At 43.4% G+C, this 17,469-nt stretch overlaps 1 protein-coding gene across 1 annotated transcript in view; it reads left to right on the forward strand.

Moving 5' to 3' along the window:
* LOC141076975 (transcription elongation factor A protein 3-like) overlaps window positions 1-3,872 on the forward strand; it is a 189,790-nt gene extending 185,918 nt beyond the window's left edge. The window contains exon 15 of the mRNA XM_073564148.1: window positions 3,372-3,872. Within this exon, the coding sequence (XP_073420249.1) occupies window positions 3,372-3,380 (9 nt within the window). The 3' untranslated portion in view covers window positions 3,381-3,872. The remainder of the gene's footprint in view (window positions 1-3,371) is intronic.
* The last annotated feature ends 13,597 nt before the right edge of the window (window positions 3,873-17,469 follow it).

Here is a 17,469-nt window from a genome sequence, read left to right on the forward strand (position 1 = left end):
GGCTATTTCTCCAAAGTGTATCAAAAGCCATTTTTCAACACCAGACTGCATGTTGCTCATGCTGCTGTGGCCTAAACATGGTAGCAAACCCTGAAGCATCTAAAGACTTGTCTCCAATAGAGCATACCTGAAACATGAATGGTGAGCAAATGCAAAGGGAGCTGACAGCACTGGATCTTGATATATGGGTTGCCAAATGCTTTCAGTATGACAGAACATTTCTCAGGCAAACATTAATAACCTAACTGATAGCATGTCAAGGCATGTAAGTGTGTGCTTTTCTGTTTGTGGTAATTATAGTTGTTCCTGAATAAATTGAGATGTATTGAAATGTTTTTTCTCCATTTTTTCATCATTTGCATATCATTTGCATGTCATTAACATTTCTATCGATAGTGTAATTTCCATAATTCTGTGACTTTTAATTCTTGGTGGTGGAATTTTAATGTTAGTGTCATGATCCAGCGTGGATCTGACAAATTAAATGGAGAACTTTTTTTCTTTTGGCTAGGTGCCAAAATGGGGTTGATTGCCCCCGGTGGTCATTAGAATTATTACACGTGGTGTCGTTCATTCTAAGTTGCCCCGGGGGTGTTGAGTGGTATTGCACCTTAGTTTTAGGGTTAATGTGCACGCAATTACAAATCAGGTGTTAGGCTCTATAAAAGGGAGCCAGGTGGGTTCAATCACTGTTGGTGATATTGTTTGTTCATTTGGCAAGTAAGCCTGGGGGAGGAAGGAGCTGAACATGAGTCCTGTGCAGCCTAGCCAGAGGGGACGAGTGGCAGCTAGGTGGTCTGTAAGAAAGGCTGGCATGGTGTGGTGGAGCCACAGTTTATGGTGTTGGCAGGAAGTGCTTGCATGGCTTGGTGGAGTGACGACTATGGAGAGAGTTGCACTCAGCATGCGGGACTTGGTTGCTGAGAGCTGGACTCAAGCATGCTGGACGTTTTTAGGCAGAAGCTGAACTCATCTTTGCGACTCTGTTACTGGACAGCTGCAATTGGTGGTGGACTCTGCTCCAAGACTGTACTATGATGAAGGATCCAGTTATGGTGATGGATCCGGGTGGAGGAGAAGATGCACGCAGGTGATGGGCTCTGTTGCTAGGAGCGTACGCAACAGAGCAAAGCTAAGTGGTGTTTCCCCTGTTTTGTCATCTTTCCTCATGTGTGTTTTAGTGCAGTGGTGGGATTAGTTTCCTCACCGACCAATTCCCTAGTGAGGGTTTAGGTCAGGACGAGCTAGGGTTTTTAGGTTCCTGTTGCGCGCACGGTGCGGAACCGGCTTAGGGAACGTTAGGAGTGCAGGGACACTGGCTCAGGGGAGCTCAGGAGGTCTCCACTTCCCTTTTCCCTATCGCAGGGCCCACCATTGTTAATGTTTCCCAGGTTTCCCTTATTGTTTAAATTTGCCTGTTGGAGGCGGTGTATCCAGCTGCACGTGTTTATTATTTAAATTCGCCCCACTGGAGGCGGTGTATCCAGGGTCACGTGTGTCATATGGGTTCGCCTTGCGGTACTCGCTGCGTCCAGACACATGTGACCGTGACAGTTGGAGTGTATACTGTATATACACAGGAGGTGAAATAAGTATTGAACACGTCACTAATTTTCTAATCCACACAGGCAGAAAAATCAGACCATAGATGTCCGTAAATTATGTTATGTGTAATATTTAAAAATGACACAGGGAAAAAGTATTGAACATGCTTATGGAAATATAACTAATACTTCGTACAAAAGCCTTTGTTGGTGAAGACAGCTTCAAGATGCCTCCTGCATGGAGAAACTAGCCACGTGCATTGCTCTGATGTGATTTTGGTCCATTCTTCCACACAAACGCTATTCAAATGCTGAAGGTTCTGTGAGCTCCTCCTATGAACTCTGAGCTTTAGATCCCTCAATAAATTTTCTATTGGATTCGGGTCAGGCAAATGACTGGGCCATTCTAGCAGTTTTACTTTCTTATTATGAAAACAATTGAGAGTTTCCTTGGCTGTTAATCTTCCTCGTAGATAGCAGCAGATTTTTATCAAGAATGTCTTGGTACATTTGTCCATTCATTCTTTCTTCAATTACGCAAAGTTTGCCAGTACAATATGCTGAAAAACAGCCCCACACCATGATGTTCCCACCTCCAATCTTCATTGTTGGTATGGTGTTTATGGGATGGTATGGAGTGCATATTGGCTTCCAAACATGGAGTGTATTATGGCACTCAAAGAGTTCAACTTTGGTTTAATTTGACCAGACTATATTCTCCCAGTATTTCACAGGCTTGTCTAAATGTTGTTGAGCAAACTTTCAACACAATTGAACATGTTTTTTGTTCAGCAATGGAGTCTTGCGTGGTGAACATGCATACAGGCCATGGAGGTTAAGTGCATTGCTTGTTTTTTTAAACAATTGTACCTGCTGATTCAAGGTCTTTATGTAAATTTTCACAGGTAGTCTTTGCCTCTTTGACAACTCTTCTGATAATTATTTTAACTCTTCTGAAATCTTGCCGGGAGCACTTGGTCATGGCCGGTTTATGGTAAAATGATGTTCTTTCTACTTCTGGATTATCGCCCCAATAATGCTCACTCGAATATTCAGTAGTTTAAAAATACTGTTAATGCCATCGGCATTTTTTGCAACAATAAGGTTGCGAAGGTCTTGAGGCAGCTCACTGGTTTTAGCCATTATGAAATATTTTTTGTGTGGTACCACAGTAATGAGACACCTTTTTATACTTGATGATTTGAAACAACTGATATTATTTTTCACTAAGTGGCAGGACTGCTTTCTAATTACTGACAGATTTCAGCTGGTGTCATGACCTATAAAGAAGATGTGTAACATCAGAAATGTGCATAAGTGCCCATACTCACTTGCGAGAGACTCACACGATTCTTGTGCGAGTCTCTCGCATGAAAACCTGGCACTGCCCCCAGCACTGGGACTGGAGTGTAAGGCTGCATAGAAATACTTGTAGCCGCATGCTCCGGTCCGAGTGCCGGCGGCAGTGCCAGGTTTTCATGCGAGAGACTCGCACGAGAATCATGCGAGTCTTTCGAAAGTGAGTATGAGCCATTATGTTGTTTGTATAATTAATCACAGCTACTGAATAACCTCTTTTTCAATTAAAAACAACGTTGTACATCTGTCAGTTAGTGGTTGGCTCAGTAATAGTAACTGCCTGCTAAAGTTATCTAAGACCGATTGATTCTGCAACAAGACATGAGCAAGCCAATGTAGAGCCACTGCACCCTGTATTATCTTCAGGTTCTGACATCAGAATGTGATGTTTATATAATTATTTTTTAGAATATTATTAAACTCAAATTTTAAATGTATAGTATTAAAAACTTTGTCTTTATCTTACAGTTTTGTTGATCTGTGGCTCCCGATGACAGCAAAGAATGATCTTCCCTGCTCTGTAAATATCCTTGGATCAACATTGTTTTCTCCAAAGTCTGTCATTCTTTCACCAGTAATGCTTATTTTTTAGCTGGTAATCATCAAATGTTTTGTCTACATTTTATAGAGTTTTCATAGAAAAGAGTGATATAACATTTGTAGAGTATTATGACCGGTTGAATTAATCACTCCAAAGTGTCATTTTATGAAAATAAAACATATGTGGTGGTATTACTGCTGTCACATGTATCAAATGCTTCATTTTTTTTGTACCTATGTATGTTTTCCAAAGATGTCCATACTCTCCTCCAAGATATATAGGAATACAAATTTTTGTGACAAAAGGTATTTTTTGTAAGCTGGAAAGCAGCATTACACCTTCATCTGCATCTACAGACATGGTAATCAATACAAGCTATTAGTTCCTTCACATCTTTGATAATAAAGTTCAGAGTTTGTATACAACTATTGAATGACTTGTAAATTGCTTTTTTCTTTTGTTATCTGCCAGCTGATGATGGAACAGATAAAACAGCAATCTATAGTTAATAAGAAAGTTAGAGGTAGGTGGAAGGTCCTTAAAGATGATTTCAGGGAATTAGGCTGCAAGCTTAACACAAGGACCTCCAAGGTGGTATTTTCGGAAATACTTTTTATACCACGTGCCATGCCAGAGAGGCAACGGGAGATTAGGGAGGTTAATAAGTGGCTCAGGAATTGGTGTAGGAAGGAGGGGTTTGGGTTCCTGCCAAACTGGGCCGACTTCTCAGTTGGCTACAGGTTCTACGCTAGGGACGGGCTGCACCTCAATGGGGAGGGTGCAGCTGTGTTGGGGACAAAATGGCTAGAAGGTTGGATGAGTGTTTAAACTAGGGACGGGGGGGAGGGTATTCCTTTTCTAGGAGGGGAAGACAGTGCAGATAGAGACCTGGACACAAATAAAGAAATTGGGGGTGGGGGTGGCATGGGGGGTGGGGTTAGAACAGTTAATAATTTAAGAAAGAATAGAGGTACAGAGACAAACATAAAGTGCATGTATACTAATCCCAGAAGCCTCACCAACAAAATGGAGGAATTAGAATTAATTTTGTTCGAATATAATTATGACATGGTGGGAATATCTGAGACATGGTTGAACAAGAGCCATGACTGGGCGATTAATTTACAGGGCTATAGTCTGTTCAGAAATGACCGAACAAATAAGCGAGGGTGAGGCGTGTGTTTATATGTAAAATCATCCTTAAAACCCATCCTGCGTGATAATATATATGAATCTAATGAAAATGTAGAGTCCCTGTGGGAGATAAGGGGAGGGGGAAAAAATAATAAATTACTGATAGGGGTTTGTTATAAGTCTCCAAAAATAATGGAAGCAACAGAGAATATCCTCATAAAGCAAATAGATGAAGCTGCGACTCAAGGAGAAGTCATTATTATGGGGGACTTCAACTACCCTGAAATACATTGGGGAACCGAAACCTGCAGTTCCAGCAAAGGTAATAGGTTTTTGACAACTATGAGAGACAATTACCTTTCACAACTGGTTCAGGACCCAACAAGAGGGGGGGCACTTCTAGACCTAATATTAACCAACAGGCCAGACCACATATCAAATATAAGGGTTGGGGAATCACTTAGGTAATAGTGATCACAAAATAATAAGTTTTCATGTATCCTTTAATAAGATGTGTAGTAGAATGGTTACAAGGACACTAAACTTCAGGAAGGCAAATTTCCAATGGATGAGAGATGATCTTGGTGCAATTAACTGGGACGATATCCTGAGACATAAAAATACACAAAGAAAATGGGAGACGTTTATTAGCATTCTGAATAGGACCTGTGCACAATATATACCGTATGGGAATAAACATGCTAGAAATAGGAGGAAACCACTATGACTAAATAGAGCTGTAAGGGGAGCAATAAGTGACAAAAATAAAGCATTTAGAGAATTAAAGCAAGTAGGTAGTGATGAGGCATTAAATAAATACAGAAGATTAAATAAATTCTGTAAAAAGCAAATCAAGATAGCTAAGATTGAGACAGAGAGACTCATTGCCAGAGAAAGTAAAAATAATCCCAAAATATTCTTTAACTACATAAATAGTAAGAAACTAAAAAATGATAGTGTTCCCCCCCTTAGAAATAGTCTCGGTGAAATGGTGGATGGGGATGAGGAAAAAGCCAATATGTTAAATGACTTTTTTTCAACAGTATTTACACAAGAAAATCCCATGACGGATAACATGATCAGTGATAAAAATTCACCATTAAATGTCACCTGCTTAACCCAGCAGGAAGTACGGTGGCGTCTAAAAATCACTAAAATTGACAAATCCCCAGGCCCGGATGGGATACACCCCTGAGTACTGCAGGAATTAAGTACAGTCATAGATAGACCATTATTTTTAATCTTTAAAGATTCCATAATAACAGGGTTTGTACCACAGGGACTGGCGTACAGTAAATATGGTGACAATATTCAAAAAAGGGACAAAAACTGAACTTGGAAATCATAGGCCAGTAAGTTTAGCCTCAACTGTGGGTAAAATCCTGGAGGGTTTTCTAAGAGATACTATACTGGAGTATCTGAAGAAGAAGAACCTCATGACCCAATATCAACATGAGTTTACGAGAGACCGTTCCTGTCAGACTAATCTGATAAGCTTTTATGAAGAGGTAAGTTCCAGACTGGACCAAGGAAATGCTGTGGACGTGGTGTACATGTACTTTTCAAAAGCTTTTGATTCGGTGCCATACAAAAGGTTGATACATAAAATGAGAACAATGGGGATAAGGGAAAATATGTGTAAGTGGGTTAAGAGCTGGCTCAGGGATAGGAAACAAAGGGTGGTTATTAATAGAGCAAACTCGGACTCAGTCAGCAGTGGGGTACCACAGGGGTCAGTATTGGGCCAGCTTCTTTTTAACATATTTATTAATGATCTTGTAGGGGGCATAGAGAGTAGAATTTTCATATTTGCAGATGACACTAAACTCTGCAGGGTAATCAATACAGAGGAGGACAATTTTATATTACAGGAGGATTTATGTAAACTAGAAACTTGGGCTGATAAACAGCAAATGAGCTTTAATGGGGATAAATGTAAGGTCATGCACTTGGGTAGAGCAAATAAGATGTATAATTATGTGCTTAATTGTAAAACACTGGGCAAAACTGTCACTGAAAAAGACCTGGGTGTATGGGTGGACGACAAACTCACATTTGGTGGCAGTGTCAGGCAGCTGCTGCAAAGGCAAATAAAATAATGGGATGCATTAAAAGAGGCATAGATGATCATGAGGAGAACATAATTTTACCTCTATATAAGTCACTAGTGCGACCACACTTAGAATACTGCGTACAGTTCTGGTCTCCGGTGTATAAGAAAGACATAGCTGAACAGGAGCGGGTGCAGAGAAGAACGACCAAGGTTATTAGGGAACTGGGGGGTCTGCAATACCAAGATAGGTAATTACATTTGTGGTTATTTAGTTTGGAAAATCGAAGGCTTAAGGGGGTCTTACACATAGCGATATCGATAGCGATATTGCTATAACATCACCAATTTTGTGACGTTATAGCGATATCGCTATGTGTGATACTTACCTCCGACCGGCTCCCACGCTGTCCATCGCTGATCGCGCGAGAATGTCCGGCTCCATTTCTCGTCGTCAGCTTCCTGCTGGGGCTTCCTGCTGTGACGACGAGCGACGCGTGGAGGTGGACAGGAGGACGCCTGGATCGCTGTGTGTGAAAAGTGAGTATCGTGCGCTGCGTCGCTGCTGCATCGCTGTGAGGTCTGCCTGTGTGACAGCTCACTAGCGATCATTTAGCGATGCACCAACGATCCTGACCGGGTCGGATCGCTGGTGCATCACTAAATGTAAAAGGGCCATTAGGGGTGATCTTATTACAATGTATAAATATATTCGGGGACAGTACAAAGACCTTTCTAATGATCTTTTTACTCTTAGACCTGTGACGGGGACAAGGGGGCATCCTCTACGTCTGGAGGAAAGAAGGTTTAAGCATACTCACAGATGCGGATTCTTTACTGTAAGAGCAGTGAGACTATGGAACTCTCTGCCATATGATGTTGTATTGAGTGATTCCCTACTAAAATTTAAGAAGGGACTGGATGCCTTTCTTGAAAAGTATAATATTACAGGGTATATACACTAGTTTCCTTAATATTGCGTTGATCCAGAGAGCTAGTCTGATTGCCGTATGTGGAGTCGGGAAGGAATTTTTTTCCCCAATGTGAAGCTTACTGTTTGCCACATGGGGTTTTTTTTGCCTTCCTCTGGATCAACATGTTAGGGCAAGTTAGGATAGGATATGGGTTGAACTAGATGGACTTAAAGTCTTCCTTCAACTTTAATAACTATGTTACTATGTTACTAAGTTAAAATCAAAGTGTCTGTAATTGCATATTATTTCAACACTTGGTTTCATACCGCTAATTGATCATCACATAAAGTTCAGGGAATATGTAATCAGGCAACTCCTAAATACAAACAAACCTTCAAAAAGCCACATGAGTTCACAAAAATGCCCAAATTAAAAAAAAAATTATTTATATAAACCACACAAAAACAATTTTTTGTGCAAAAAAAAGTGTATAAATATTTTATTAATATAAAATCACATACAAATGCAAAACCAGTGAGTATATATGATGGAAGACTGAACAGCATAGCCACTCGACACAATCAAGTTAGAGCAATATACCGCATGGAAAAATGACCAGAGAGCAGGGTCTAGCCTGGGACTAGCCTGAGACATAAGGTACAAGGCTGAAAGCAAATGCCTGTAATAAGACGCCTGTGCGTTTTTTAAAGTGCCATGATAGTACATAAATAGTGTGTGAACATCATGTTCGTCAAACTGGGAAAAACCTTCCCTCACACACTAATGCATTTACCAAATAGAAAGAAAAAGCCACCCTATCTGTCCTGTATATTACAGCTATGTCCAATAGTCGCACCAGCGGTGTGAGTGCACGATAATAGTAAATTTTCTTACCCATGTGGAGGGTCGAGTAGCGCTGGCTCCGCCCTGACGCATTCATGAACTTCATGATGCCCCAGATACCATGATGAAAAAGGCAACTGGGGCATCATGAAGTTCATCTTATATTTTTGGTACTAAAGTCTTAGGCCTCCTGATGAACCGTTACACCGGGGAAATGCATCGAGGCAACTTCCTATGATAAGTAACTACCATGTGGTGCCTCCAGTTGATGCTTTTTGTGTTTACATCTACTGGACTTTAATGTCCAGGATAAGGTTATCTATTATTAGCACTGTTTTACGAGCATGTTTATTACTGCATGGGATCATAGGAATTATTTAGCTAGCTCCATTATGTACCTTTTTATAGGCCATTTGGAGATATACAGTCTAGCATTATTTGTGGCAATGTACATTTAGTACTTTTTGATTTTTTTTTTTTTTGATCACGTTGTTTACCTCTGTAATGTGGTCTGTGTATGTTTTGGGAGGCATATGCTGCTTAGTATCTTTAGGCTTTTAGCCTGTCTGTATGCTAGCCCTCCACGTGCATATAGTATTAAGTATTTTTGATCATCTTTTCCTACTAAAAGGTTTTTTTCTGCATTTACCTTCATTTCTCTTCCTTCATCCCCTTCCTATCGAATATTGTTTTCCCACCATTTCATCTAGGGTGAGGTAGGGGAGATAGGGTAAGTCTACGCTGAGTGGGGGTGCCAAATAATCATTTCTCTTAGGGTGTCAACCTCCACAGCAAGGAAGGTTTACAGATAGGATATTGTAGTCCTTTTGTAGGGCTTTTATTATGGTCTTCTAATATTTGGTATTTATTGTGGAGTTTGTTCCATTTTTTTTCACGGGAATAGGTGTTTTTTATTCTAAATATTAATAAAGGTATAGTTTAAATTGGGGAGCACCTCATGTGTGCGCAGCCATCATGGCGGCGCATGTGTGGTGGACGCGGAGTCCCCGCCGCGTCATTTATGGCCATCCCGGAAGTTGGCGCGCGTCTTAGCGTCTATGGTACCTTGGAAACCTGACGAAATGTCACAAAATTGTTCCTAATTAAAAAATAACTATCTGGCGAAAAACTTCTCAATCACAGTGCAGCTATTATATTTCAAGAGCACTATAAGAAATGGAAGTGAGCTGTAATCAGTAAATATGAATCACTTGATTTTGTCAGCTTTGCTGAATTTCCCCCCCAAATTTGATTTGTGACAAATAAATTTGCACAAATTGCGTAATTGAAAAGCCTATAATTGTCTGGAAAAATATGTGTAGAACGGGAGTTTCCTTTAGAGTTAATCGAAGATGTTTTGAGTGCTTCTGCGCAGCTCCAGGAAACACTGGAGCTGCATGCAGGTAACTTTTCACCGGACACCGATGAGAGCAAAGCTGGAAAATGATGAAGGTGGTGGCAAGTGAGTATGCTACAGGGGGCAGGGGAAATACATTTAACGCAGCACTCCAGCGGTGCAATAAAAAAAACACTGCAGTGACTAGTGTTGAGCATTCCGATACAGCAAATATCGGTTATCAGCCGATATTCGCTGTATCGGAGTTCCGATACTGAGTTCCGATATTTTTACAATATCGAATACCGGAATCGGAAGTTCCCATAATGCAATGAGCCAGTTGTGTTAGCCATGTTAACTAATGGCATGGCTGTGATTGGCTGCTGAAATGATGTCATCATGATGCGAGGTCTGTGCGGGCCTGCCGGGGGTCTGTGCGGGCCTGCCGGGGGTCTGTGCGGGCCTGCCGGGGTTCTGTGCGAGCCTGCCGGGGGTCTGTGCGGACTTGCCGGGGGTCTGTGCGGGCCTGCCGGGGGTCTGTGCGGACCTGCTGGGGGTCTGTCCGGACCTGCCGGGGGTCTGTCCGGGCCTGCCGGGGGTCTGTGCGGGCTGCCGGGAGTTTGTGTGGGCCTGCCGGGGGTCTGTGCCGGTTGCTGGGGGTCTCTGCGGGCCTGCCGGCGGTCTGTGCGGGCTGCCGGGGGTCTGTGTGGGGCTGCCGGGGGTCTGTGCGGGCCTGCCGGGGGTCTGTGCGGGCTGCTGGGGGTCTGTGCGGGCCTGCCGGGGGTTGTGTGTGTGTGCAGGCAACGTCCAATGGGACTACAAGTCCCATCGGGCTATGCCTGCTACAATGACAGTGATTGACACATTAGCCAATGATGGGACAGTAGTAGTCCCATCATCAGGCTAATGTGTTGAATGTAAAAAAAAAAAAAACATACATACTACATACATACTACATATATACAACATTCATACAACATACATACATACATACTACATACATGCTTCATATATACTACATTCATACAACATACATACATACTACATAATACATACATACTACATATATACTACATTCATACAACATACATACATACATACATACTACCTGCATACTACATATATACTACATTCATACAACATACATACATACTACATAATGCATACATACTACATATATACTACATTAATGCAAAATACATACATACATACTACATACATACAACATGCTACATACATACATACAACATACATACTACATACATACTACAGGTCTGTAGTTAGCAGTGCAGTTCTGGTCCAGGGATGGCTTTTTAAGTAAAGGGGTTATGATGGCATGTTTAAATGAGGAGGGAAATATACCTGAAGAAAGAGAGCGGTTAAATATTTTAGTGACCACTGGTGAGAGAGAGTGCAGGAGCTGTGAAGGAATGGGGTCACTGTTGCAGGTTGTAGGCCGAGCGGAAGCGAGGAGCTTGGAAACTTCTTCTTCTGAAACAGGCTCAACGATATTAGGTGAGCTTGAGGTGCGGCAGGGAAGGGGATCAAGGCACTGAGGAGATTGGGCTGAGATATCCTGATGTTGTCAAGCATCATTCACACCAAGGCAAGGGCATCGCCTAGAGGCTGAAGCCATAACTGACACAGATGTTACAGTATCCCTCTCCTATAAGGGGCCTTCAGACACTTAAGATCAGACTTACCAGGGAAAGACTGAGGGAACTTTCTAATAAGATTGTGAATATTGATGTTATTAGCTGACATCCATGATCTTTTCTTTGGTCCACAGACTTTCCAATCTACAAGGTATTGCACTTTACTATCCTGGAATCAGGGATTTTTTTCCACTTCATACTCAAGATTACCTCCAACCAGCAAAGGTGGAGAGGGTATATTAACTGGGTGAAACTACAAATTATATATACCGTATTTAGCGAGGATTGGGGAAAAACTTTGGGATCTAAAATAAGGGTGGAGGTTTAAAACATATGACTATGTTATTGATCACCTCAATAATCTCATAAGGACCAATGAACTTGGGACCCAACTTAGTAGAGTGAATCTTGACATTGATATTTGTAATAAATAGCCACACCTTGTCCCCAATGCCAAAGTTTAGCCCATCCATGCGCCTCTTATTAGTGGATGAAGTCTGTCTACTTTGTGCTCTGAAATGCTCTGTGCTGCGGGGACACTGCGCCTCCACCGTGTACAGACGGGAGGGAACCTGGAGATGACATACAGGTAAATACTATATACAGAGTGAGTTGACATACAGGTATATACTATATACAGGAGGAGATGACATACAGGTATATACTATATACAGGGGAAATGACATACAGGTGTATACTATAATACAGGTGTTTACTATATACAGGGGAGATGGCATACAGGTATATACTATATACAAGGGAGATGACATACAGGTATATACTACAGCATAGACAGGAGGTGATGACATACAGGTATATACTATATACAGGGGAGATGACATACAGGTATATACTATATACAGGAGGAGATGATATGCAGGTATATACTATATGCAGGAGGAGATGACACACATGTATGCACTATATACAGGAGGAGATAACATGCAGTGACAATTTATGTGCAATATAAATATTATAATTTGTTGTAACTAACCACAGTTAGTTACTATGCCCGGGCAATGCTGGACTCTTCAGCTAGTCAGTAATAAAATTCATGGAGAGGTGGGTCCAATTACTTTTAGGAATGGGAAAGGACTAGTGATTAGAGTTGAGTGAAACAGGTCGGTCAGATTCAAAAATCGCTGACTTTCGCCAAAGTCGGGTTTCGACGATCGAAACCCGACCATAGCGTGAGGTCTGCCATGAGGTCGCCAATCAGCGTGCCAAAGTCGTTTCAAATTATGCTTTCAGCGCCTTTTCTCAGCCAATGATGGAGGACGCACACTGTGGGCAATGCGATGACATGCGCAGCGGCCACCACCATCTTAGAGAAGGGAATTGAAGTGATTGGCTGGCTTTGTGTGGCGTCACAGTGGGTATAAAAGGTTGTGACCGCCGACAGCCATCTTACTTCTGCTGATCTTACAATAGGGAGAGGTGCTGCTGCTGATTCTAAACAGGGAGAGCATTAGGCAGGGAAGAAAAAAAAACTGCTTCTGCTGATAGCGCTTTTCACTGTAAAGTTAGTGTGCAGTGAAAGGGGAGGATTTTTGTTGTGTGCAGCAGCGCTGGTGGTGATTAGGCTGCCTTTTAAGGCAGCTGGTATCACTGACAAATAGAAGCTATCTGGGTGTGACTCTGGAAGAACAAGCCGAGGAGTTTTCCCATTTTTCCAGACCTACACATTAGAGTTCTGTCCGTTTTTCAAACAGTTTCGTATATCTGCTGTTTGATGACGGTCAAAACTAGACAGAGACAGCATGTGTCAGTCCATATACAAATACCCGGAGCTTGACAATTTTCCATACATACACCGTATAGCGGTGTACGCTCCTCACACACTACCGTGTACCACCTTCTAGCACGGACAAATAGAAGCTACCTGTGTGTGATTCTGGAAAAAAAAGCAGAGGAGTTTTTCCATTTTTTCAGACCTACACCTTAGACTGCTGTCCATTTTTCAAACAGTTTTGTATATCTGCTGTTTGATCACGGTCAAAACTAGACAGAGACAGCGTGTGTCAGTCTGTATACAAATAGACAGAGATTGACAATTTTCCATACAGACACCGTATAGCGGTTTACGCTCCCCACACACTACCGTGTACTGGCTGGTATCACGGACAGATAGAAGCTACCTGTGTGTGACTCTGGAAAAAAAAGCAGAGAAGTTTTTCCGTTTTTCCAGACCTACACCTTAGACTGCTGTCCGTTTTTCAAACAGTTTTGTATATCTGCTGTTTGATCACGGTCAAAACTAGACAGAGACAGCGTGTGTCAGTCTGTATACAAATACTTGGAGATTGACAATTTTCCATACACACACCGTATAGAGCTGTTCAATTCTCAAACAGTTTTGTATATCTGCTGTTCGCATTACAGACACATTTATACAGAGTCAGCGTGTGTGTGTGACACTCCATAAATATATATACGGAGATTGCTAGTTACACAAAAAACGTATACAACTGTACACTTCTGATACAGTTCTGTATATCTGCTTGTTGGATTACGGTCGAATACATACTGTGAGAGCGCCTGTGACTAACATACTGTAATATATACGTTGATTTAATTTTTTTAATACACCTTACACATACATAACCATCTCTCTGCTGGTATTTTTGGTACATTTTCCCAAACATGAGGAAGTATGGAAAAGGCCGTGGACGTGGGCAGGGGGGCGCAGCTGGTACTGATGGTGGTGGTGCATCGGCTGGTTCTGGCAAAAGCACAATAGCAGCTAAGGCAGGAATTGTTGAGCCTGCGTCATTCTCTGGCCCAAGAAGGCCTGTAAGGTTGCCTTTTCTTGGAGTAGGAAAACCGCTTTTAAAGCCGGAGCATCAGGAACAGGATTTGGCGTACATTGCCGAAACAGCCACCAGCTCTATTGCCTCCTCTTCTGAACGTTCGAAACCTTCAAGCACGGAGTTGTCAGTGCTGGGCTCTGGTCATAAAAAGCACCTTTCCTTGTGTCCTTCACCCCCACCAAAAGTTAAGGATGCGGCAGCTCACACATCAGATTACTCTATGGAGCTCTTTTCACATACCATGCCTGGGTTATCCAGTCAAATCCTGAATTCCCCAGTCCAAGATGAATCTGACATGGAGTGCACTGATGCACAGCCACTGCTAGATGATTCTGCTGGTACATTGACCAACAGCACTACATTGCCCTTGCAGTCTATTGAGCCAGAATCTGACTCTGATGAAACTCAGGTGCCCCTTCCCGCATACTCCACCACCTTACACGGTGACACAGAGGAAGGTAAAGAGGAAGGTGCAGATGACTTTGAAGAGGAGGTGATGGATAACCCAGTTCTGGATCCAGATTGGCATCCATTGGGGGAGGAGGGTGGCGCTGGCAATAGTTCAGATAAGGAGAAGGATCCACAGCAGGCGTTGACATCGCAGCAGCGGTTATCTGGCAGGCCCGTAGCTGTCCTAAAACGTGGAACAAAAACTAAAAGAGTTGCAGGACAGCTTGACCAGACGGTCAACTTAGCACAGAGGGCAAGGCCAGAAAATGTTTACCATAGTAGGAAGAGTGCAGTGTGGCACTTCTTTGTCCAAAATCCTACTGATGAGGCAAAGGTTACCTGTAGTGGAAGGACCTTTAGCCGTGGTAAACAACTCAGAAATTTGAATACCAGTTGCATGCTTAGACATTTAATCAACATGCACTTGCAAGCGTGGATGGACTACAAAACCTCAGGTAGCACATGTGCACCTGCTCCGACTGAAGGTAGCCAACAATGCTCCATCGCTTCCCCCACTGTAAGACCACCGCCACCATTAAGCACACCACCAGCACTAAATGTGGAGGTGTCATCGCAAGGCCAAAGCACTCAGGGAATCACAATGGTTTTTCAACACAACACTGAATCTAGGCCATCACCACCAATTCCATCACCAACCCTCTCTGACTCCATCCGGTCCACCGCTACTTCCCCCATATGCAGCTCTCCAGTCCAGCTCACCCTACTACACACTATAAGTAGGACAAGAAAGTACTCATCATCTCATCCGCGTACACTTTGTTTGAATGCCTACATTCAATCTCTAATCTCTAATCTCATTAGAGATGATGCCCTACCGTTTGGTTGAAAGCGAAGCTTTCCGCGACCTCATGGCCTACGCTGTCCCACGCTATGACCTACCCAGTCGGCACTTCTTTTCTTGAAAAGCCTTCCCTGTCCTCCACCGGCATGTGAAAGACCACATTGTCCATGCACTAAAATAGTCAGTGAGTGGAAAGGTGCACCTCACAACAGATGCATGGACCAGTAGGCATCGCCAGGGCCGTTACGTGTCCATCACTGCACACTGGGTTAATGTGGTGGATGCAGGCTCCACTAGGGACAGCGGTAGTGGAACAGTGCTGCCTAGCCCATGATTCAGGAAACAGTTGGCTGTAGGCTTTCGCTCCTCCTCCTCCTCCTCTATCAGCGAAAGCTCGTCCACAGAGCGCGTCGCACGAGCACTCCATTCACAGCGGGCAGTGTTGCACACGAGGTGTCCCACTATTGAACAGCTAGTGGTAAGCGGCAGCAGGCTGTGTTAAAGATGATGTCTTTGGGCGACAACAGACACATCGCGGAGGTACTGGCCGACTACTTGCAGCGATAACCAGAGCCATGGCTGGGCAGTATACATCTTGAGGCAGGCAAGGTAGTCAGTGATAACGGCCGTAAATTTGTGGCAGCCGCAGTCCGTGCAAAACTCACACACATACCTTGCCTGGCTCACACTTTGAACCTGGTGGTGCAGTGTTTCCTTAATAATTATCCGGAGTTAACATCCCTGCTCCATAAGGTGCGAAGACTGTGCTCGCACATCTGTCGCTCGGCCGTACACTCCAGTTGTATGCAGAAGCTGCAGCGATTGCTCCACCTCCCCAAGCACCGCCTAATCATAGATGTTGCAACAAGGTGGAACTCCACCCTGCACATGGTTGAGAGGCTGTGTGAACAGAGGCAGGCTGTAATGCATTTGTGGGAGGATACACCGGCAGGCAGTTTGAGGGAAGACATGAAATTGTCGGGTGTGCAGTGGTCAAAGCTGAAAGACCTCTGTAAAGTCCTTCAGTGTTTTGAGGAATGCACACGGCTGGTAAGCGCAGATGATGCCATCATAAGCATGAGCATCCCACTTATGCGTCTGCTAATGCAAAGTTTGACGCACATTAAGGATCAGGCATCTGCAGCGGAGGAGGAGGGAAGCCTTGATGACAGTCAGCCATTGTCTGGTCAGGGAACTGTCCTGGATGAGGTGGAGGAAGAAGAAGAAAAGGAGGAGAAGGAGGATGAGAGGGATGATTATTTTGGGGAGGAGGATGCTTCTCAGGGGGCAAGAGAAAATGTGGGCGTTCCAAGGTCTGGTACAGTGTTTGTGCGTGACTGTAGGGATGTGGATTTGCCAGAAAGTGCTCCTCCACCCACCACTGGCAGTGTATCATTGACACCTGGAACATTGGCACACATGTGCGATTATGCCTTGCGAATCCTAAAAAGGGACCCCCACATAGCCAAAATGATGAGGGATGATGACTACTGGCTGGCCAGCATCCTCGATCCATGCTACAAAGGCAAATTACACAACATCATGCCACAGGAGAACCTAGAGATAATATTGGCTAACAAACAAGCAACTCTGGTAAACCGTTTGTTTGAGGCTTTCCCAGCACACAGCAGCGGTGCTGGTTCTCCCACGAGCTATACTGGGCACAATGGAAGAGATGTTTGTGGTGCACACAGCCGAAGTGGCGTTGGAGACAGGGGTTTCATGACCATGTTGTGGAATGATTTCTCAAGTACCGCTCACACGACTGCTAATACTGCATCGATTAAAAGTGACAGGAGGCAGCAGTTGTCAACTATGGTTACAAACTACTTCTCCTCCCATATCTATGTTCTCCCTCACAGGTCATTCCTCTTTGACTATTGAGCCTCTAAACTGGACGCCTGGCCTGAATTGGCACAATATGCCTTACAGGAGCTCGCTTTCCCTGCTGCTAGTGTGTTATCTGAAAGAGTCTTCAGTGCTGCTGGATCAATCCTGACAGAAAAAAGGACTCATCTGTCGACCCAAAAT

This window comes from Dendrobates tinctorius, unplaced genomic scaffold, assembly GCF_039654945.1.
Source record: "Dendrobates tinctorius isolate UK_male_01 unplaced genomic scaffold, ASM3965494v1 ptg000015l, whole genome shotgun sequence".
Taxonomy (NCBI): Eukaryota; Metazoa; Chordata; class Amphibia; order Anura; family Dendrobatidae; genus Dendrobates; species Dendrobates tinctorius.